Genomic DNA, 24,816 nt, shown 5'->3' on the forward strand with positions numbered 1-24,816 from the left:
GCAATTTGTGGCGCGAAAAACGGGCGTCCAGGTCGGGGCTGCGCCGTTCTAGGCGCGGCCCGAAACTTGGGCCCATAGAGTGGCCAAACATGGCAGAAGCTGGTCTGGATGATACAGTTCCAATTGTGTGTTGTCAGTTAAATTTCTGTGATGTGCAATGGTGGGTGTGTGAAGTTTGTATACTGTGCCTATTTGTGAAATCTGTCCAAACCTGGCCTGTGACAGAAGAGAACTGTAAAACACTTATCTTCTATTTATATAGCATCTTTATCAGATTTCTCAAACATCCCAAAGCACTTCACATATCATCAATTACTCTGAAATGCAATCACTCGTTATATAGGCAAACATGGTCGGCAGTTTGCACACAACAGAGGTGAAGTAGTGGTGATAACAGGCCAGTCACCAGTAATTTGTGCTGATAAAGTATTGCACAATGTTAGTGTGTATTGACTTAAATGGGATTTTACCCTGCCTGTATTGGTGCCAGTATGCCTAGACAATTTTGTGGTTTATAGGTTGCCCTGTGGCTTAGTGGCTAAGTGCATCGCATGGTGTAGTAATAAGCCATACATACCAGAAGGTCCAAGTTTGATCGCTGATTTATACTGAGTTAACTGATCTCAACCAGGACAGAGATTGCAGTGCTACAATTGTTCTCAGAGCTCCAAGATTCTGAGAAAAAATATCAGCCAGTCAGCCCCTGATCGGTAGCTAGTGATCCCTTCTTGAAAGTGCACGTGTAGATATTAATTGAGGACAGGTTTGAGTCGGGCTATAATAGCTTCCTACCTTCGAATAGCCTGCCAACACTTAACACTCCAGTCCAGTCCTGTGAAGAGTGGCCATTTGGGAAAGTACCAGAGCACTGCAAACACAATAAAAGAAAGGACAGACTTTCATTTATCATATCATCATCATCATCATAGGGCTGTCCCTCGGAATCGAGGAAGACTTGCTTCCACTCCTGAAGTGAGTTCTTTGGTGGCTGAACTGCCCAATATGAGAGCCACAGACTCTGTCACAGGTGGGACAGATAATCATTGAGGGAAAGGGTGGGTGGGATTGGTTTGCCGCACGCTCCTTCCGCTGCCTGCGCTTGGTTTCTGTATGCTCTCAGCGTTGAGACTCAAGGCGTTCAGCGCCCTCTCGGATGCACTTCCTCCACTTAGGGTGGTCTTGGGCCAGGGACTCCCAGGTGTCAGTGGGGATGTTGCACTTTTTCAGGGAGGCTTTGAGGCTGTCCTTGTAGTGTTTCCGCTGCCCACCTTTGGCTCGTTTGCCATGAAGGAGCTTCGAGTAGAGCGCTTGCTTTGGGAGTCTCGTGTCTGGCATGCAGACTATGTGGTCTGCCCAGTGGAGCTGATCGAGTGTGGTCAGTGCTTCAATGCTGGGGATGTTGGCCTGAATGAGGACGCTGATGTTGGTGCATCTGTCCTCCCAGGGGATTTGTTGGATCCTGCGGAGACATCGTTGGTGGTATTTCTCCAGCATATATATATATACATAGCGCTTTTCTCAACCGCAGGACATCCCAAAGTGCTTTACAGCCAATGAAGTATCTTTGAAATTTAGTCACTGTTGAAATGTAGAAAACACGATAATTTGAGCACAAAAAGGCCCCACAAACAGCATTATCATAGAATGGTTACAGTACAGAAGAAGGCCATTCGGCCCATCGAGCCCGTGCCGGCTCTCTGCAAGAGCAGTTCAGCTAGTCCCCCTCCCCTGCCCTTTCACCGTAGCCCTGCAAATGTTTTTCTTTCAGGTACTTATCCAACTTCCTTTTGAATGCCACGATTGAATCTGTCTCCACCACCCTTTCAGGCAGTGCATTCCAGATCCTAATCACTCGCTGGGTAAAGAAGTTTTTCCTCATGTCGCCTTTGGTTCTAATACCAGATATTTTTTTTTTTACGTGATGTTGGTTGACATATAAATATGAGACAGGACACCAGTACATGTGGAACTGTACCCCACTATTAGATCATTGAATAAAAACAAACAATGGGGTTATTTCATGTAATAATATTAGTACAGTGTAGTCTAGCCATAGTCTATCATTGAGTACCGTTTTATGTCTTGTTTCCTTGGCTTGTGATTCTAGGGGTCTTTCCACCGCCCTGTGCAATGAATCGATCAGCAGCTGTAAGACCCGCACCGAAGATTTACCCTGGAAAGAAAACATCCTGTGTAATGGTAAGATGTTGTCAGTGTGTGCTTGCATTAGTGTTCCATGCACAGTGATAATGCGAAGAGCAAACTTAGGACAGCTGCAGGAATTGTTTCTTTGATAATGATGATAAATAGCTGGCGCAGATTGTGATGAAGCCTGGTTGAGGCCAGAACAGTGGTCTTCTTTTAATAAACTGCTAGATTCTGTAATGAGAAGATGGTAGGGTTGGTATTTTGAAAGGATGAGATCAAATAGGCTGAGGGACCTACTTCACTGGACTAGCCTTGTACTCCTCTGCATCCCTCATCCTGTACTCCCATCAGCGACACAACTTTGGTGCTACTGTATTTCAGTTCCCTCATATGTATTATGACTCAATTTATGAGTGGAGCTGACATTGTGGGTTTGTTGGAGTGGTGACCTGATTTATCTTTCTTAAGCAACTCTCATAGGCGGTCCCTCGAACGAGGATGACTTGCTTCCACGTGAGTTCACAGATGTTTCAATGAAGGACCCGATGTTACACTCCTGAACTCCAATTGAGGGGGTGGAAGATGCCTGTGCGTGGATTTTTTTAACGTGTGGTGACCGTTGCACACCAGCCACCACACGGGCTTGACAGAGCTAGGCCTTTATCCAGTATATAAAAAAAGAGCTTAAGCAACTACTCTACACTGAACACCACCAGGCTCCATGTAATACCCAACTCTTTATAGTTCTTTGCATAACACATTTTTGGGGGGTAGTCGGGAGGGAGTGTTCTTTACAGGATGACACCTGCAGCCAGATACAGAATTTCCTCAGTTCAACTGCACAAATATTCACCAGATAATTAAGAGAAACAAGAGGTTACACATTTCATTGTGGCTCACTGGGAGTGAGCTCAACTTTAGGGCCCAAAATTCGCCACGATTTGCACCAAATATTTGGAAGTATCAGTGTTTTTTGGAGGTAACTTAATTTTACAAGTTTCGCAAGGGTACAACGGCGTCCTTAACAGGTAAATGCCGATTTTTTTACTTAACGTTTTTTTGACGTCAGTCGGGGTCAAACCCACCCGTAGCGTCATTTTTGGCCATACGGCCCCTCGAGCCTGCTCCACCATTCAATAAGATCATGGCTGATCTGATCATGGACTCAACTCCACTTCCCTGCCCACTCCCCATAACCCCTTATCGTTTAAGAAACTGTCTATTTTTGTCTTAAATGTATTCAATGTCCCAGCTTCCACAGCTCTCTGAGGCAGCGAATTCCACAGATTTACAACCCTCTGAGAGAAGAAATTTCTCCTCATTTCAGTTTTAAATGGGCGGCTCCTTATTCTAAGATCATGCCCTCTAGTTCTAGTCTCCCCAATCAGTGGAAACATCCTCTCTGCATCCACCCTGTCAAGCCCCCTCATAAACTTATACGTTTCGATAAGATCACCTCTCATTCTTCTGAATTCCATTGAGTAGAGGCCCAACCTACTCAACCTTTCCTCATCTCCAGAATCAACCCAGTGAACCTTCTCTGAACTGCCTCCAAAGCAAGTTTTTCCTTTCGTAAATATGGAAACCAAAACTGCACGCAGTATTCCAGGTGTGGCCTCACCAATACCCTATATAGCTGTAGCAAGACTTCCCTCTTTTTACACTCCACCCCTTTGCAATAAAGACCAAGATTCCACTGGCCTTCCTGATCACCTTGCTGTACCTGCATACTATCCTTTTGTGTTTCATGCACAAGTACCCCCAGGTCCCACTGTACTGCAGCACTTTGCAATCTTTCTCCATTTAAATTATAACTTGCTCTTTGATTTTTTTGTGCCAAAGTGCATGACCTCACATTTTCCAACATTATACTCGATCTGCCAAACTTTTGCCCACTCACTTAGCCTGTCTATGCCCTTTTGCAGATTTTTTGTGTCCTCCTCACACATTGCGTTTCCTCCCATTTTTGTATCGTCAGCAAACTTGGCTATGTTACACTCTGTCCCTTCTTCCACGTCATTAATATAGATTGTAAATAGGTGGGGTCCCAGCACTGATCCCTGCAGCACCCCATTAGTTACTGGTTGCCAACCAGAGAATGAACCATTTATCCTGACTCTCTGTTTTCTGTTCGTTAGCCAATCCACTATCCATGCTAATATATTACCTCCAACCACGTGAACTTTTATCTTGTGCAGTAACCTTTTATGTGGCACCTTGTCAAATGCCTTCTGGAAGTCCAAATACACCACATCCACTGGTTCCCCTTCATCCACTCTGTTCATTACATCCTCAAAAGAATTCCAGCAAATTTGTCAAACATTACTTCCATAAATCCATGCTGACCCTGCCTGACCGAATTTTGCTTTTCCAAATGTCCTGCTGCTGCTTCTTTAATAATGGACTCCAACATTTTCCCAACCAGAGATGTTAGGCTAACTGCTTTTTGTTTGCCTCCTTTTTTAAATAGGGACGTTACATTTGCAATTTTCCAATCTGCTGGGACCTCCCCAGAATCCAGGGAATTTTGATAAATTACGGCCAATGCATCCACAATCCCTGCCGCTTTAAGACCCTCGGATGCAAGCCATCAGATCCCGGGGATTTATAGAAACATAGAAACATAGAAAATAGGTGCAGGAGTAGGCCATTCAGCCCTTCTAGCCTGCACTGCCATTCAATGAGTTCATGGCTGAACATGAAACTTCAGTACCCCCTTCCTGCTTTCTCGCCATACCCCTTGATCCCCCTAGTAGTAAGGACTTCATCGAACTCCCTTTTGAATATATTGAGTGAATTGGCCTCAACTACTTTCTGTGGTAGAGAATTCCACAGGGTCACCACTCTCTGGGTGAAGAAGTTTCTCCTCATCTCGGTCCTAAATGGCTTACCCCTTATCCTTAGACTGTGACCCCTGGTTCTGGACTTCCCCAACATTGGGAACATTCTTCCTGCATCTAACCTGTCTAAACCCGTCAGAATTTTAAACGTTTCTATGAGGTCCCCTCTCATTCTTCTGAACTCTAGTGAATACAAGCCCAGTTGATCCTTTCTTGATAGGTCAGTCCCACCATCCCGGGAATCAGTCTGGTGAATCTTCGCTGCACTCCCTCAATAGCAAGAATGTCCTTCCTCAAGTTAGGAGACCAAAACTGTACACAATACTCCAGGTGTGGCCTCACCAAGGCCCTGTACAACTGTAGCAACACCTCCCTGCCCCTGTACTCAAATCCCCTCGCTATGAAGGCCAACATGCCATTTGCTTTCTTAACCGCCTGCTGTACCTGCATGCCAACCTTCAATGACTGATGTACCATGACACCCAGGTCTCGTTGCACCTTCCCTTTTCCTAATCTGTCACCATTCAGATAATAGTCTGTCTCTCTGTTTTTACCACCAAAGTGGATAACCTCACATTTATCCACATTATACTTCATCTGCCATTCATTTTCCCATTCACCTAACCTATCCAAGTCACTCTGCAGCCTCATGGCATCCTCCTCGCAGCTCACACTGCCACCCAACTTAGTGTCATCCGCAAATTTGGAGATACTACATTTAATCCCCTCATCTAAATCATTAATGTACAATGTAAACAGCTGGGGCCCCAGCACAGAACCTTGCGGTACCCCACTAGTCACTGCCTGCCATTCTGAAAAGTGTCCATTTACTCCTACTCTTTGCTTCCTGTCTGACAACCAGTTCTCAATCCACGTCAGCACACTACCCCCAATCCCATGTGCTTTAACTTTGCACATTAATCTCTGGTGTGGGACCTTGTCGAAAGCCTTCTGAAAGTCCAAATATACCACATCAACTGGTTCTCCTTTGTCCAGTTTACTGGAAACATCCTCAAAAAATTCCAGAAGATTTGTCAAGCATGATTTCCCTTTCACAAATCCATGCTGACTTGGACCTATCATGTCACCATTTTCCAAATGCGCTGCTATGACATCCTTAATAATTGATTCCATCATTTTACCCACTACTGAGGTCAGGCTGACCGGTCTATAATTCCCTGTTTTCTCTCTCACTCCTTTTTTAAAAAGTGGGGTTACATTGGCTACCCTCCACTCGATAGGAACTGATCCAGAGTCAATGGAATGTTGGAAAATGACTGTCAATGCATCCGCTATTTCCAAGGCCACCTCCTTAAGTACTCTGGGATGCAGTCCATCAGGCCCTGGGGATTTATCGGCCTTCAATCCCATCAATTTCCCCAACACAATTTCCCGACTAATAAAGATTTCCCTCAGTTCCTCCTTCTTACTAGACCCTCTGACCCCTTTTATATCCGGAAGGTTGTTTGTGTCCTCCTTAGTGAATACCGAACCAAAGTACTTGTTCAATTGGTCTGCCATTTCTTTGTTCCCCGTTATGACTTCCCCTGATTCTGACTGCAGGGGACCTACGTTTGTCTTTACTAACCTTTTTCTCTTTACATACCTATCGAAACTTTTGCAATCCGCCTTAATGTTCCCTGCAAGCTTCTTCTCGTACTCCATTTTCCCTGCCCTAATCAAACCCTTTGTCCTCCTCTGCTGAGTTCTAAATTTCTCCCAGTCCCCGGGTTCGCTGCTATTTCTGGCCAATTTGTATGGCATTTCCTTGGCTTTAATACTATCCCTGATTTCCCTTGATAGCCACGGTTGAGCCACCTTCCCTTTTTTATTTTTACGCCAGACAGGAATGTACAATTGTTGTAATTCATCCATGCGGTCTCTAAATGTCTGCCATTGCCTATCCACAGTCAACCCCTTAAGTATCATTCACCAATCTATCCTAGCCAATTCACGCCTCATACCTTCAAAGTTACCCTTCTTTAAGTTCTGGACCATGGTCTCTGAATTAACTGTTTCATTCTCCATCCTAATGCAGAATTCCACCATATTATGGTCACTCTTCCCCAAGGGGCCTCGCACAATGAAATTGCTAATTAATCCTCTCTCATTACACAACACCCAGTCTAAGATGGCCTCCCCCCTAGTTGGTTCCTCGACATATTGGTCTAGAGAACCATCCCTTATGTGCCTTTAGTCCCATTATCTTACTGAGTACCACCTCCTTAGTGATTGTAATTGTGTTAAGTTCCTCCCCATCTATAGCCCCTTGACTATCCACTGTTGGAATATTGTTTGTGTCCTCTACTGTAATGACTGATACAAAATATTTGTTCAGAGTTTCTGCTATCTCCATGTTCCCAATTACTAATTCCCCGGTTTCATCCTTTAAGGGACCAACATTTACTTTAGCCACTCTTTTCCTTTTTATACCTACAGAAACTCTTACTATCTGTTTTTATATTTTGTGCTAGTTTACTTTCATAATCTATCTTCCCTCTCTTAATCATTTTTTTAGTCATTCTTTGCTGGCTTTTAAAAGCTTCCAATCTTCTGTCCTCCCACTAGTTTTGACCACTTTGTATGCCCTTGTTTTTAATTGGATACCATCCTTTATTTCTTTAGTTAGCTACGGATGGCTATCTTTCCTCTTACACCCTTTCCTCCTCACTGGAATATATTTTTCTTGAGAGTTGTGAAATATCTCCTTAAATGTACGCCACTGTTCATCAACCATCCTACACTTTAATCTATTTTCCCAGTCCACTTTAGCCAACTTTGCCCTCATACCTTCATAGTCTCCTTTATTTAAGCTTGGTACACTGGTTAGAGATCCAACTTTCTCACCCTCCATCTGAATTTGAAATTTAATCATGCTATGATCACTCATTCCAAGGGGATCATTTACTAGGAGATTGTTTATTAATCCTGTCTCATTACACAGGACCAGATCTAAGATAGCCTGCTTCCTGGTTGGTTCTGTTACATACTGCTCAAGGAACCCCTCCCTTATGCACTCTATGAATTCCTCCTCAAGGCTACCCTGACCAATTTGATTTGTCCAATCAATATGGAGGTTAAAATCACCCATGATTATTGCTGTTCCCTTTTTACAAGCCCCCACTATTTGCTGGTTTATGCTCCGACCAACAGAGTTGCTACTGTTAGGGGGCGTGTAGACTATGCCCACCAGTGACTTTTTCCCCTTATCATTCCTTATCTCCACCCAAACTGTTTGCACATCCTTATCATTTGAGCCGATATCGTTTCTCACTATTGCAGTGACTCCATCCTTTATCAATAGCGCTACCCCAAATCCTTTTCCTTTCTGTCTGTCCTTCCGGATTGTCAAGTACCCCTGAATATTTAATTCCCAGTCCTGGTCACCTTGCAACCACGTCTCTGTAATGGCTATCAGATCATACCCATTTGTCTCAATTTGTGCCGTTAACTCATCTAATTTGTTACAAATGCTACGTGCAATTAGACAAAGTGCCTTTAAGTTTGCTTTTTACCTTTTTTTCCTGCTTGTTTCCTCTCTCCTTCAAACTCACTTTCTTTATTTTTGCTTTATAAACGACTTAAAATGTGCGGAGGGAAAAGAGAAACTTTATCTCAGTTGAAAAGTGAAATTGCGAGATGGGTGTGCTTAAGTTCCACCACCCAACTTTTGACATCCCATCTCCTCCACCGCCCCGGGCGGGCTCGAGACACACAGGGCCGGCGCGTTGGCCGGCTGGATCGCTCCCTCGGCCGGACACAGGAGCTCGGCACTTGGCTCCCAAAGAAGCCGGGTTGGGGTGGGGGGGGCAGGTGGAAGCCAAGCGGGGATCGGGGTGGCAGCAGCGGAGACCATTCGGCCAGGGATAGGGGCTGCTGTGGGGGGGCCATTCGGCCAGCTATAGGGGCGGCTGCAGCAGACCATTTGCGAGCCATGGGCTGGGACCGGGAGTTTCAGCATCAAAACCCGCCCAGGGCAGGTACAGCATGGAAACAAAAGCAAAATACTGGATTCTGGAATAAAAACAGAAAATACTGGAAATCTCAGCAGGTTGACATGGGAAAAATCAGCATGGGTTAGCTACAGAGTAAAGCTGTACAATTACACGTTCGCCTGGAAACCTAAATGCTCGGGCATGCGCAGACCGAGGCCTCGGTTTTTCAGTGCTATCAATTAGCTCCACCCACAGAAGCTAAAGTCTTTCTGCGCGGCACCAAATTCGAACAGAAAAATGGCAAAAGTTCGGATTTTTCTTTTGCCGCAACCTCAGCTTAAAAAAATCGTCCGGTAATCTTAAATAGTGCCAAAAAAAGCCCATGTGGAATTTTGGGCCCATTATCTATTCAGCACGCGAATAGAAACTGGAGCTTGTTTTTTTTATTGCCTTAGCAAACCGTTTTCCAGTTTCCTCCCCCCCACCCTTGTGGAGGTGCTGAATCACAGTTGGGTATGGTGCGACTATCACTGGAAGCCCTCCAGTATCTGGCCCAACTGGCCATTATTGTGCCAGAAAATGAGATTTATGGGCTGTTTGATCACACAGGACATCAGAGCTTGAGCCCTGATCTGTACTGGCTGACTTTTATTCTTAAAAGCGGATAATTGTAGCACCCGAGTCCTGCCAGAGTGGAGGACGGCTAACTCAGAGCAGACCAGGAAACAACCTTGGGGCCACACTCATCTGAATGACTCATTGGACTGGGAAATGCATGTGCCCACTCAGCTGTCAGGAATTTAACAAAAAAGTATTTTGAGCACTGAAAAGAATTCAACAGCTATAAATAAAGAAATGCACATTTTTTTTTAAAGTTAATTTAAAGAGCTCTGGTTACTTGTGTGACAGATAAAAGTTTAAGGACAAGGGTTTGCATTTTACTCTGGTAAGTTTAAGCCTGCTAGCTGCAGCCACATCCAGGCTTCTTCTCCTGACGCTAATGTTGAAACGAGCAAGTTATCCGAAAAGGGATGTTACAAGGTAACCAGGGACATTGCAGCAGAATCTACTGGCTTGAAGCTGGCTAACGGGATTTTTACTGGTGTTTTGTGGATCGCAATCAATGATTCTTTCTGTCTTTCTTTGAAAATGAAAGAGCCAGGGATCTTGCCTACAGTTATTCTCTATAAGCAGGCCCACTGGTTTACAGCGACGGGATAAGTTCAATTCTGTTTTTATTCCTTGGGATTTTTACTGCTTTTTACTGGCTCCTGATTGGTGATTCCATTCGATTGACATGAAATCAGAAAACTAGTGGCTTTGGATGTGACTGTTTTTTTTTTAACATGCTGTGGGATAGTTTGACAGCTCAGTTGGTAAATACAAAATGGAGAAAATAGATGTGTAGGGGGGGAAAAAAAAGAATATTTGCGACAAAGTGTGATGAAAGACTTCCTTGGACCAGTCTCTGTGCTGGTAGTTGTTTTGCTCATCTGGTTTTGATTGCTAACCTCGAAAAAGTTAAAATTGCTTCTGCAGCACAAAATTCTCAAGTTACTTCCTCTCACTACTTCCCTATTGAGGGCACCAGAACATAGTAGGGACATTTGTAAAGAGGAGCCCAACAATTTGAGATATAAGCTACGGAATGTGAACCTTTCTGCTATTTCTATCATTGAGGAGTTCTCGGGTCCGAAGAGCCCCTGGGTACAACCTGCTCTAATCACCATCTTGTGCCGTGGCCGCTGGGGTAAGTTTGCGCTGTAGCAGAGGCCTGGCACAATGTGACAGGGCAAGGATAACATTTTCTTTACTTTGCAGAAGTGCACGTAAAATCTGACAAAAAGGCAGCCGTGTCTACCAGATTATTCAGAAGGATCTGACATAGAAGTCACCTCAGGGAATGAATGGTGACAGGTTGGCTTCTAAGTGCTCACGGTGTTGAATGGTGAAAGTACGAGGAGAAAATTGAAGGTGTTTTCCCTCTGCTTCCCGGCCTCACTAGACCACACACTTACTCCCAGGCCTCTGGCTGTGCTTCTTTTGGCACAGGCACTATCAGGTGCACAAAAGAGGTGTGGTAGCAAATGCCTTTTCCAATTTAGTTGCTTATTTTTCCTTTCCGACCCAGTGGACAGTTTCTGACCTCTGCTTGGCTGGGACCAAAAACAAGTGGAATGGAGGCAAAAAAAAATTGAAATGAGAGTGATCACGAGGCTTTTTTTGCACCATTTAACAACTGGTTTCAGAACAGCCCTAATGCAGGTCCCGGAGCATCTTGATTGCCTTTAATCTTGATTGCAGCTGGTGTAAGGCATGAAGGTTTGGGTGGAGGTGGGTGGGGTGGATTGACCCATCCACCTCCATGGAGGTGTGTGGGGGGCCTGACCCATCCACCTCCATGGCACGAACCTGGTATTGCAGTACTTCCAGGAACGGTGCAGTGGCTCTCGGCTTTTTGGCTAAGAGCATTGGCGCAGAGTGATCCTTGATGTGTGCAAGGTGACCTCTGGCTTTTGTGATTTGACAAAGAATTGGAAAGATGGGTGGAGATAATAGTAACCTAAAAGTCATGGTTAACCAACCTTATTGAATTCTTTGAAGTAACAGAAGGAGTTGACGGGGGCCAATGCAACGGATGTGGTAGACAAGACTTTCCGAAGGCCTTCGATAAGGTGTCATGAAGAGACTCATGATAAAGGTCAGGGCATGTGGAGTCGGGCCAAGAAACAGAATGGATTGAAAGATGGTTACAAAACAAAAACCAGGAGAGGAGTTCAGAGAAGTTTCTCAGACTGAAAAAGTGGGAAATAGTCCCACAGGGATTCGTGCTGGAACCACTATTGTTAAACATAGACATAAATGCTTTGGATTCAGTAATTCGAGGTTATGGTGCCAAAATTTGCAAATGATACCAAACTGGGGCGGGGGTGGGGGAGGTTATAGTTAATAATGTGGAGGACTGCACCAAAATACATGATGACATAAACAGGCTTGCAGAATGGGTGATAAATGGCAAATTAAATTCAATATAGAGAAGTGTGAGGTGGTTCATTTTGATCGAAGGAATAAGGGAGGCCACTTATTCCTTTTTAGGCAAGAAACGAAATGGGGTAGAGGAGCAAAGAGATCGGGAAATAGAGACACACAAATCACTAAAAGTAGCAAAGCGAATTAATAAGGCTATAAAGAGTGCAATCAAAGTCCTGGAGTTCATTTCTAGAGGAATAAATTACAAAAGCAGAGCAGTAATGCTAAATTTATACAGAACCTTGGTTAGACCACACTTGAAGTTTTGAGCGCAGTTCTGAACAAAAAGAAGGCGCAGAAAAGATTTACAAGAATGTTCCCAGAATTGAGAGGCTGCAACTATCAAGAAAATTTGAGGGGGCTTTTTTCTTGGAAAAGAGAAGATTGAGGAAATCTGATAGATATTTTTTAAACGATAAAGGAGTTTGATAGGGTGCACATGGAGAAATTGTTTCCATTTGTTGCTAAGTCCAAAACAAGAGGGCAGAAATACAAGATAGCCACTAACAGATCAAATTAAGAACTTTAGGAGGAATTTACACAGAAAGTGGTGAGAATGTAGAACTCACTGTCACCTGGAGTGCTTGAAGCAAAGAGCATTGATGCATTTAAGAGGCAGTTGGCTGATTACACAGGGGAGATGAATAGAGGGATATGGGGGCAGGATGGGAAGAGGTTTTTAAAGTGGGAGGAGGCTTATGTGAAGTATAACACCGGCATAGATATATTGGGCTGAATGGCCTGTTTCTGTGCAGTGGCTTCTATATAAGGGTGATTCTCAACCTCTGGTTATCCTACGCTACCAGTTTCAGACAAGCAACTACAAAGTACAGGTTGAGCATCCGAAATCCGGAGTTCCGAAATGTTCCGGAATCCGGACACCGGGTTGATTCGTGGCAGGGTAGTCAGCAATCCGGAATATGTTCCAAAATCCGGACCCACCGCCGGACTCCCCCTCCTCCTCCGCCGCACCTCACCCGCCTCAGGACCTCGCTGGCCTCGGGATCTCAGCCGCCTTGGGACCTCACCTGCCTCGGGACCTCGCTGGACCTCGGGACCTTGCCCGCCTCGGAACCTCGCTAGACTTCGGGATCTCGCCAGCCTCGGGACCTCACTGGACCTCGCAACCTCGCCGGCCTTGGGACCTCGGCCGCCACTGAGCCTCGCCGGACCTCACCGGCCGCTGGACCTCCCCCACCTCAGCCGCCCCCCCACCCCCCCCGCCCCCACCCCACCTCGGCCCAGTCGTTTCTGGATTCAGGATGTCGGAAAGACGTTCCGAAATCCAGAAATACTCGACATCCGGAACGGCCTCAGTCCTGAGGTTTCCGGATTTCGGACGCTCTATCTGTACCATCCGTAGCTGGCACGGGGAGGTTATGCTTGAATTGTATAAAACACCAGTTAAGCTACAGCTAGAGTACTGCATGCAGTTCTGATCAGCACATTACAGGAAAGATGTGATTGCACTAGAGAGGGTACAGAGGAGATTTACGAGGATGTTGCCTGGACTGGAGAATTTTAGCTATGAGGAAAGACTGGATAGGCTGGGTTTGTTTTCTTTGGAACTGAGAAGGCTGAGGGGAGACCTTATTGAGGTGTATAAAATTATGAGTGTATAGGATGGATCTATTTCCCTTAGCAGAGTGTTCAACAACCAGGCGGCATAGATTTAAAGTAATTGGTAGAGGGGCTTTGAGGGGAAATTTCTTCACCCAGAGGATGGTGGGGCTCTGGAACTCTGCCTGAAAGGGTGATAGAGGCAGAAATCCTCACCACATTTGAAAAATACTTAGATGTGCACTTGAAGTGCCGTAACCTACAGGGCTACAGACCAAGAGCTGGAAAGTGGGATTAGGCTGGCTAGCTCTTTATTGGCCGGCGCGGACACAATCGGCCGAAATGGCCTCCTTCCATGCTCTAAATTTCTATGATCCTTTGAAGCTTCCTTGGCTGCAAATCATACTTCGGGTGCCAGGAAAGAGATCTGCAATAAGTGTTTGGATATTTGGAGAATGTGGATGTCAGCATCCACATTCTAGTAATACTTTTTAAAAAAACCTCTTTAGTTCTAAAATGCCCAGGAGATTCAACAAGTGGATTTTCACACTGCTGTCTCCTGAGTCACATCGGGACCAGAATTTGGAATTATACAGTTACTTTGGTGTCACTATGAAGTTGAAACCGCTTTGAGACAACATAAAATTGGTTGCAGCTACTCTCAACAAACTTCCCAGTGCTGCCAGCACTCGCAATTCTCAGAGGTTACCTCGCTCTTTGACACCACCTCAACATTCCAGTTGCATCGCAACTCGCAGCTCTTTTTTTAAACCAGATTGCACACGTGTATTTTTTTTCTTATTAGAATGGGCCGTGCAATAAATTGGCTGCAGGACCCTCAACAGCAGCAACTTAAATATTATAACACTGGAGTGCATGGGATGAGTTTGGAAGGCAGACTTTCTGGTTTAACAAAATTGATGTAGGTCTGAATTGGCTGCTTCTTGTATCAAATGTGCCACGGGACATAATGATTTCTCTGAAGGGGGAAAATCTTGTCGGGAGGGTAGCTGGCCAGGGCTGATTAATGAAGACATGAGATGGATGAATAATTTAGAGTTTTGCAGAACTTTCATGTGGGAGAGTAAATGGGTAGTGCAGTGTCTGTAATAGGGTAGGTTTAATTTGGTCTGTGAAATAACTAGGGAGCTGATGGATTGAATAGTGTTCCCTTGTTACGTGCTTTCCAGTGTTGTTATGTACCGCAGTGTGCTGCTTCCTAAAGTTAGGTGAGTAATGGCTGGAGCTGTACTCTCTAAGTTCCACAGACTTGTTAAACTTGCCCTGGAGCTGGTTTACTCCCTTAAGGTTGATTGGTTTAGAGTTTACTTCTCTCAGCCTAGATGATAGGTGAGGCCATAGTGTAGGCCATCACGAAGGGGAAGTATAGGAGAGAATCATCAGATCATACAGCACAGAAGGAGGCCATTCGGTCCATTGTGCCTGTACTGGCGCTTTTGATAAAGTTATCCAATTAGTCCCTCTCCCCTGCTCTATCCCCATACCCGTCTAACTTTTTTCAAAGTATTTATCCGATTCTCTTTTGAAAGTTATTATTGAATCTGCTTCCACGACCCTTTCAGGCATTGCATTTCAGATCATAACAACTCGCTGAAAAACACTTTTTATCCTCCGGTTCTTTTGCGAATCACCTTAAATCTGTGTCCTCTGGTTACTGACTTTTCTACCACTGGAAACAGTTTCTCCTTATCTACTCTATTAAAACCCTTCATGATTTTGAACACCTCTGTCAAAGAACAACCCCAGTTTCTCCATTCTCTCTGCATAACTGAAGTCGCTCATCCCTGGTACTATTCTAGTAAATCTCCTCTGTACCCCCTCTCAGGCCTTGACATCCTTCCTAAAGTGTGGTGGTCAGGATTGAACACAGTATTCCAGCTGAGGCCTAACCAGTGTTTTATAAAGGTTTAGCATAGCTTCCTTGCTTTTGTACTCTATGCCTCTATTTATAAAGCCAAGGATACAGTATGCTTTTTCAACCGCCTTCTCAACTTGTCCTGTCACCTTCAAAGATTTATGTACATACACCCCAGGTTGCTCTGCCACTATCCCTTTAACCCTATGGGCTTATTTTGCTAACAAGTCTATCATGTGGAACTTTATCAAACGCCTTTTGAAAGTCCACAACCACAACATCAGCCGCATTATCCTCATCAACCCTCTCTGTTACTTCATCAAAGAACACAATCAAGTTAGTCAAACATGATTTGTCTTTAACAAATCTGTGTTGATTTTCATTTAGTAACCCATACTTTCCTAAGTACCAATTAATTTTGTCCTGGATTATTATTTCTAAAAGCTTCCCCACCACCAACGTTAGGCTGATAGGCTTCTAGTTGCTGAGTTTATCCCTCCCTGCCTTTTTGAACAGGGGTGTAACATTTCCAATCCTCCAGTCCTCTGGCACCACTCCTGTACCTAAGGAAGATTGGAAGATTGTGGCCAGAGTTTCTGCAATTACCACCCTTACTTCCCTCAGCCACCTAGGATGCATCCCATCTGGCATGGGTGGGATTTCTAATTTGAGTCAACCTTTTAATTACCTCCACTTTATCTATTTTTATTCGATCTAATATCGCTGCTACCTCCTTTACTGCTACATTGGCAGCATCCTCTTCTCTAGCGAAGACAGATATGCAAAGTACTCTTTTAGTACCACAGCCATGCCCTCTGCCTCCACAAGAAGATCTCCTTTTTGGTCTCCATTGCCCCAACCCTTCCTTTGATGACCCTTTTACTTTATAAAAGACTTTTGAGTTCCCTTTTATGTTAGCCGCTAATCTAGTCTCATATTCTCTCTTTGCCCCTCTTATTACCTTTTTTTAAGATATCCTCTGTACTTTCTGTATTCAGCTTGGTTCTCTATCGTATTCTGAACTTTACATTTGTCATAAGTCTCCTTTTCCTGTTTCATTTTAATCTATATCTTTAATCACCCAGGGAGTTCTTGCTTTAGATGCCCTTCCTTTCCCCCTCGTGGGAATGTGCCTAGTCTGTACCCGAACCATTGTTCACTGTTTTACCTACTAATCTTTGATTTCAGTCCACCTGGACGGATCCCTTTTCAACTCACTGAAATTAGCCCTCCTCCGTTTCAGTATTTTTATACTTGATTGTTCGTTGTCCTTTTCCATAGCTATTCTAAACCTGATGATATTATGATCATTGTTCTCCAATTCTCTCCCACTAAAACATGCTCCACTTGCCCCACTTCATTCCCTGGAACTAGATCCAGCACTGCTTCTTTCCTCATTGGGCTGGAAACACACTGATCAGGAAAGTTCTCTTGTACACATTTCAAGAATTCCTCCCCGTCTTTGCCCTTTACACTGTTACTATCCTAGTCTATGGGCCCAACTTTGCCCAACCCCTTTTTTCAGCACACTTACCTTAAGTGCGCCGACATTTTGCGCTGGAAACGGCGCCGAAAAAAAGGGGCCCCATCCTGGCCGCTCTTCCGAGTCCCTGGAGTCCCAGCGTGGTGTGCAGTCTGAAGTGGGGAGCGGAGCAACAGGCCAGCGCCGAAAACAGTGCTGGCACCTGCGCGCATGCGCAGTGAAGTCTGTGTGCATGCTCCTGCCCTCCCAGCGTGTTCTGCGGGCTGTGAGCCCCTAAATCCCAGCTGAGTGGCCTCCCGCACTGGCCGGCCGGCCCGCTGAGTTCCCGGGCGAGGTAGGACTTCGGTTTTATTTTTCATTTATCGGTTGTGCTTGAGAGTTTTGATTGGGGGGGTGGGGAGGGGAGGAGGAGAGTTTTGAGGGGGGCGGGGGGAGAGAAAGAGTGTATGGGGGGGGGAAGGAGGAGAGTTTTGGGGGGGGTGGGAAGAGAAAGAGTGTTTTGGGGGGGAGGAGAAAGAGTGTTTTGCGGGGAACAGAGTGTTTTGTATACCAGCATCTCTCTCTCTCTCTCTCTCTGGCTACTCCCCCCCCCTCCCCCCGCCGCCTGCCCCGGTGACATCGCGGCCAGCAGCTCGCATTTCTCCGGTCGCTCTGCGTAGCGCCCCCCCGCCCCGGTGACATCGCAGTAGGATTTACTTCATTTTTATTAGTATTTTAATTGTTTGAGCTTTTCCTTGCAATGTTTGGTGCTTGGTTGTTGAGGTCCCCTCCAGTTCCTTTCCCTCCCTATCCCTGCCCTAATGTCTGCCGAATGTGCGCTGCTTTTTCTTCACTGCCCACAAGGTTTTTCAGAGCTGGCCACATACGCTGACCTAAGTCGATTTGGAGTAAGTTTTTGCTGGCCAAAGTGGCATAAATGGCCAAAACTGGCGTAAGTGTCTTTTGAAAAAAAAACTGACCTAAAAAAAATCGTATCTAACTGACTTACTCTGGAGCAAATTTTGGGGGAAAATGGCATTTTTTAAACTTAAGCCAGAAAAAACAACTTACTATAAAAAAAAATGATGCAAGTCATGGCCAAAGTTGGGCCCTATATTAGGATAATTGAAGTTCCCCATATCACTGCTCTATAGTTCTTGCACCTCTCTGTAATTTCCCTGCAAATTTGCTCCTCTATCTTCTTCCCACTATTTAGTGGCCTGTAGTATATACCCAGCAGCATAATAGCTCCTCTATTGTTCCTTAATTCTAACAAAATAGATCCTGTCTTTGGGGCCAATTTTCCACATGGCCGACTTTTGGCGCAGTTGTAAAGGTACGTCCAATTTTTTTGTGGCCAAATTGCGCCAAAATAAAAAGTTCCAAGTTTTGCCGGAATGAACTTTGAATTTGGAGCGGCGCAGATTGTCCTTAAACTCTGTGGGTGGAGCTTAACGTCTGTGCCTGTCGAGGAAATGTCTAAGTTAAATTAACTCAGGCGGAGGCTTTCAGAGTCGTGCTTCGAGAGAATTTTATTTAAAAAGCGAGATATCTCGGAGAGCCTGCTTGGATCGTACCAAGGCAGAAAACTCTCCTGTACAAGCAAATTGTCCCTATCTTTATACAGAAATAGAATACAGAAATAGAAAAGGAATCTTATTCATTAGTTCCGTGAGTACAAAGGTCGTCTCGGGAGGCACACACTCTATCTGTCCTTGCATAGTTTCTCCCTGTTCACAGTCTGATAAGCAGAATATCAGGAGACTCCCTTTTAATACCAGATAGTCATTTAATTACATTTCTAAGTTTCAAGGCTAAAAAGTGTGGGTGTTGTTCTAGTCCTATTATTTCTTCAAATATAGCAAAAACAGAATTTAACCCTTCCCTTTACCATAAGCCATAGATTCATAGATTCTTTCTTCCACAATTCCCTCCTTGTTGATCTTTTTTTTAAATTTTCAGATCAACACAATTTCCTATATTCTCTTCTTGCGCAAAAGGGGGTTCATACCCTTCAGGATAGGGTCGCATTTTGAGATATTCATCTTCATCAACCTTTTCCTCTAAGCGACTTAACCTTCCTTTCATGCACACACTTTTCTTTCTATTTCGGAGATCAGGCCTATTACTTGACTAATTACATTTTTTAATTTTATCCACATTCCGCAAAGGATTATTAATAATCCAAGCATAACCACACCTACGATTACTATGGGGTGTATAGCAAGCTTCAGTACTGCTGTAGCTTTTGGGGACCATCCAGTAAACACATCCCACCAGTGGTGTACTGTCAAAGAGGTGACTTCGTCTGCGATTCTCACTAGTTGCCCCTTCTTGTAACTCATTTCGACTCTAATTTGGTGGATGTCTCTGCCTTGCTTTGACAGAGCTTCCTCAATTTTCTTGTCATTCCGTATCAAATTGTGCAGTCTGGTCAGATTAATTACGGGGGGTAAGGGTTCAATCTTGTGCATAGACAGATATTTTTCTACATTTTGCCATTGCCCAAAGGTATAAGTTATTTTTACTTCAGGGTCATACAGGGTGTAGACTCTTCTCACGCATTAATTAATGGGGGGTTTATACAAAATTCCGTATGTGAAAACCTAGGTACTGGACTTGAGTCTGACAAAATTGTAACTTTGGTAACGACACTCGGTGCCCTCTTTCACATAGGTGCTGTAACAGTTTTAGGGAGCCTTGCATGCATCTGTATCCGTGGCTAGAAGCCACAAGCAAATCGTCCGCATACTGCAACAGCACAGACTGGTCTGATAATGAACAGTCTTCAAGGTCTCTTTTTACTGCTGCTGCATATACTGCGGGGCTTTCGGTGTATCCTTGGGGCAATCTGGTCCATGTGTACTGCTGCTTCTTGTGGGTGAAAGCAAACAGATACTGACTTTCTTGATTTAAAAAGCTGAACACAGGTCTATCACAGTAAAGACAGTTGCTGTTGGTGATATAGCAGATAGTATAATGTTGGTGTCCGGTACCACAGGGGTGATAGGGACTACTATCTTATTAATAGCTCTCAGATCTTGCACAAATCTCCATTCATTCGGCCTATTAACCTTTGGTATGGGCAGTATCGGAGTGTTATACGGGCTCTGTGTCTTTTCTAAAACTCCTTGTTCCAACAATGCCAAATGACTGGCTCTATCCCATTTTCTGCCTCTGGAGGCAGTCTGTACTGCCTAATGCTTGGTAACACGGCGTTCTTTATCAATTGTACCCAATGAGGTACTGCAGAATGTACTTGCCCAACATGATTCTTATGCTTTGCCCAAAGTTCAGAAGATACTTGATTCAATGCCATTGGCAGCTTAGGGCTTGGTTGTTCCGGGGGTTGCTGTTTTTCGAAAGTGGAGGCATGATTTTTACCTTTCCACTGGAGAATCCCCCGGTTGTGGGTGATAAAGTCTATCTGAACATTTTGCAGTTTTATTACTGCCCAAGGTTGATAGCCTTGTTGCTGTTTTTCTTTTTCTATTCCTACAATCATCGGACCCATATCTTTAGGTTTCGCTGGCGGTTTTGCAGCCAATGTCAGATGGGGTGTCGAGTTCGCTTCTCTATACCGCTGCTGCTGTAAGGGTGTCAAATCAATGACTACCCCTAATCCTTCTGGTCCAAAATAAATGCGGGGCGTAGCTTCTACTATTTCTTCTTTTTTTAAAAAGGATTGTACCAGACACTGGTAAGTTTCAGCTTTTTGTCGAGTGTACCAGGCTGTACAATGAAGCTGAACTGCCTCAAAGCTTGTCAAAATTATATACATCAATTCTTCAGTATTAGGGTCGATTTTAGCTTTTAAATTTTGTATAACTTCATGTATCAAAGGGGAGTAGAAGTTGCCATTCAATTGCCAACAATAGAGGGCAGCCTTTTCTTTGTTATCCTCCCTTTTCTCTTCTTTAATCCCCTTAAAGAACTGATGAATTTTATTTGGAGGGAGCTCCATGAACATTCCTTCCTTTGTGCAATAAATTGTGGCTCCTAGTTTGCACAAAGTCTGTCTTCCCAATAAAGGGAGAGGTGTTGTTTTAGAGACTATCAAAGTCTCATCATTAACTGGTTGTCCTTCAATTATCAATTTGGTAGGTTCAGATAAAAATTCTTTCATGGGGATACTGGCCACACCCATACTTAAGACGGTGGTGTTGCTTACAGGTAATCCCGCAGAGGATGGTACAGAAGACATAGTAGCACCGGTATTCACCAGGAATTTCACATAAGTGTCTCCTACTTTTACTACTGCCAAAGGGTTTTCTTCTATGTCTGCTGATAAGCGGAGGGCTGCCGCCTGTACCACTAAGCCTCCGGGGCATCCCTATGCTGATTGGTGCGGGTTGGGGTTAGAGAACGAAAACTGAGGGGCCAATGAAGGTGGAGGTTCGGGGAAATCCCCTTGTAACCCTCCACCCTGTTTCGGGGGGCATCTGCAATCGCGAGCCCAATGCCCTTTCCTTCCGCAATTTCTACACTCATCTTGGGAGCGGTCTCGTTGGGGCCACTGTTCTCTCCCTCTTCCTCGTCCTCGTCCCCCAAACCCTCCTCTATTATTCTGTGCTTGTCCTCTTCCCTTTTGCTGATAGTACTGACCTGCTGTTTTAGCCTTATTTTCCTTATAGGTGAATAGTCCCTCCCTATCCATGTTGGCCAAGACTGTAATTGTTTCCTTCCAACTTTTTCCTTGCCAGTCCAAAACCTTAATTTTATAGGTTCTCGCGTGTTGCGGCAACATACAATTTAACAAGGTTTGCACCGCTAAAGGTTCATTTTGATCCATTGGTATTCCTGCATGCTCGTCCCAACTATTTTTCCATCTGCCTGCAAAATCTATTATTGATTCTTCTGCTTTCTGCAGACAGCGCGTGACTTCCCCTATATCTCCATGCTTTTTAGCTCCCTTTAGTATGGCATCCTTGCCCCTGTGCTGCAACCAATGTTCCCGGGACTCATTTCCTTCTTCCTCATTATCTTCCCGCCAATCTCCGTTTTCGCCGGCGGGTATAGGGAACATATCTTTTACCCCCGGCCAAGAGGACCCATATGCTGCCTGCAGTAATAATTTCACATCTCCGGGGAGGGGGTTATAAATGGTACAGGTTTGCTCAAGCCAGTTGTGAAAGGCTACTGGCTTTTTAACAGGATTAGGGGCGGCTGATATCATATCCCGAGCTTCCCCCGGTGTCCAGGGCTTTAGGACAGCCGTTGTTCCGATCATTACACGGGGGGCTTGCACCGTGGGAGTAGTGGTGGAATCAGCCTGTCTTACAGTTGCCCTGGTATTCATTCCTGGGCCAGGGATTGTGCCATCATCCTCGACTCCTCCCCCCGCCCCCCCCCCCCCCCGTCTCCATTTTCACCTTCTAGTGGGTTTTGTGGATGGACTCGTCGCCTAGAGGCTTGATCCAGCTGAGCGGCCACTATTTCTATAATCTCCTGCCAATCATCCGGCTTGGTGGTTGGAAGACGGGGATATAAGCCGACAGGGGAAGCGGTCATAACCGGGGCACTTGGGGGGCTGTAAGAGGGAGTGTGCTTCTCGTTACCCTCCTCCTCTTTCTTTTTATTTTTAGGGGACTGGTGCCTCTTTGCCACCTCTGTCCAGTTTTTAAAACAATTCTCCATATAATCTTTATCCCAAGTGGGGTCCCCCGCCCCATCTTTGGCGGTCTGTCTCCATTCCTCAATTAAGGACAATTTAAAACTTCCTCCATATGGCCAATCCCCATCAGACCAACCGTACAAATCGCTACTAAACGTTACCGCATATCTGTCGTCTCCTGTTTCTTTAATTACAGTGTCCGCCGGCGAGCTGGGCGGCACAATAGGATCTCCTACCTTCTCTCGTTGCTTTGCTACCTTACGGATTCTTTTCTCAGTCTTAGGATGTACTTTCATTCTTTCAGTTGAGAGGTCGTCTTTCTTTCCTTTTCTAGGAGCTGGGCGCGAGCGCCCGGCTCGACTAGAGCCGTTTCCCATTCTTCCGGGTGCAACGTCTCGCGATCTTTTCTGAAATGAGAGTTAGGACAATCCTACAAAATATACAATAATTTACAAAGCGCTCACCAGTGTTCTCTTTTCCGCTCAGCTCGGGGTCTCCTTTTGCCTTTTTGTTATTTTAGCTTCTTTGCGGTAGCTACCTTAAATTATGCCTCACCCTCCAGGGGATCTCGGCGGCTCATCCCCCTTCTATTAGTTAGGACGGCCTGGGCACCTTCCTCCTTTCAGCTAGGAAGGTCCTTAAAATTCCTCTTTTTCTCTTAGAAGTTAATTTTAGTTCTTTTGGATCTCGTTTTTAGCGATCCTGCCGACTACGCCAGAATCTGTCGAGGAAATTTCTAAGTTAAATTAACTCAGGCGGAGGCTTTCAGAATCGGGCTTCGAGAGAATTTTATTTAAAAAGCGAGATATCTCGGAGAGCCTGCTTGGACCGTACCAAGGCAGAAAACTCTCCTGTACAAGCAAATTGTCCCTATCTTTATACAGAAATAGAATACAGAAATAGAAAAGGAATCTTATTCATTAGTTCCGTGAGTACAAAGGTCGTCTCGGGAGGCACACACTCTATCTGTCCTTGCATAGTTTCTCCCTGTTCACAGTCTGATAAGCAGAATATCAGGAGACTCCCTTTTAATACCGGATAGTCATTTAATTACATTTCTAAGTTTCAAGGCTAAAAAGTGTGGGTGTTGTTCTAGTCCTATTATTTCTTCAAATATAGCAAAAACAGAATTTAACCCTTCCCTTTACCATAAGCCATAGATTCATAGATTCTTTCTTCCACAGCGCCAAAAACTGAGGTTGCCAGGGTAACCTGGGACACACTGAAGGGCTGAGGCTGGAAAGTGAAACATACGCTGCTGCTATCCCGGGCCGAATGGCACCCTCCGCCCCCCCGCCCCCCCCGCCCCGGTGCTGCTATTATCCCGGATCGAATGGTCCACCCGCCCCCGGTGCCATGTCTTTAGCTCCACTAAAACAATGGCATCTTCTCTGTGCCGATTTTCTCTTCTCTGCACCAATTTTCTTAACTTCAGGTAAGGTTTTTAAGAATGGTGCACTGTGCCATTTTGAAAAAATCCTACTTAGCCAAACTCACTTAAATGGCCAGAAATGGTGCACCTGGCAGGTTCCGCCCCCAGTAACGTCCAAAAATCGGGAACTAAAAAAATCCGGCGTAAGTAGTTTAGGGTGGCATAGAAACTTTGACGAAACTTGCGGATTTTAGTCTGCTCCAAAAAAAACAGCGTAGGCCAAAAAAACAGCACAGAATGGTGCGAAAATGCGGCCCATTAATGAGCCCTCCATCAAGCACCATTTCTCCAGTCACATGTTAATCTGTCTTATCCTATTCCTATACTCACTAACGCATGGCACTGGGAGTATTACTATCTCTGAGCTCCTGTTCATTTATTTCCTTGTAGATTGTAGGGAAAGGATGTTAAATATAGTTAATTTGTACAGCTAGCTTACCTTCACCCCTACCCACCTGGGGCTCGCTTGCTGTGTGGGAGTTCCGAGTAGAGCGCTTGCTTTGGGAGTCTCGTGTCGAGCATGCGAATAATGTGGCCCGCCCAATGGAGCTGGTCGAGTGTGGTCAGTAGTTCGATGCTGGGGATGTTGGCCTGAGCGAGAACACTAACGTTGGTGTGTCCCTCCTCCCAGTGGATTTGCAGGATCTTGCGGAGGCAGCGTTGGTGGTACTTCTGCAGCGCTTTGAGATGTCTGCTGTATATAATCCACATCTCTGAGCCATATAGAGGAGCGGGTATCACTACTGACCTGCAGATCATAAGTTTGATGCCAGATTTGAGGTCCTGGTCTTCAAACACTCTCTTCATCAGATGACCGAAGGCTGCGCTGGCGCACTGGAGGTGGTGTTGAACTCCGTCATCATCGATGTCTGCCCTTGCTGATAGTAGGTTCCCGAGGTATGGAAAATAGTCCACGTTG

At 45.0% G+C, this 24,816-nt stretch overlaps 1 protein-coding gene across 1 annotated transcript in view; it reads left to right on the forward strand.

Annotated features, from left to right (window-relative positions):
* Positions 1-24,816, forward strand: part of arhgef10lb (Rho guanine nucleotide exchange factor (GEF) 10-like b) — a 224,859-nt gene that overhangs the window by 101,948 nt on the left and 98,095 nt on the right. The window contains exon 6 of the mRNA XM_070860199.1: positions 2,108-2,199. Within this exon, the coding sequence (XP_070716300.1) occupies positions 2,108-2,199 (92 nt within the window). The remainder of the gene's footprint in view (positions 1-2,107; positions 2,200-24,816) is intronic.

The sequence above is a fragment of the Pristiophorus japonicus genome, chromosome 18 (assembly GCF_044704955.1).
Source record: "Pristiophorus japonicus isolate sPriJap1 chromosome 18, sPriJap1.hap1, whole genome shotgun sequence".
Classification (NCBI taxonomy): Eukaryota; Metazoa; Chordata; class Chondrichthyes; family Pristiophoridae; genus Pristiophorus; species Pristiophorus japonicus.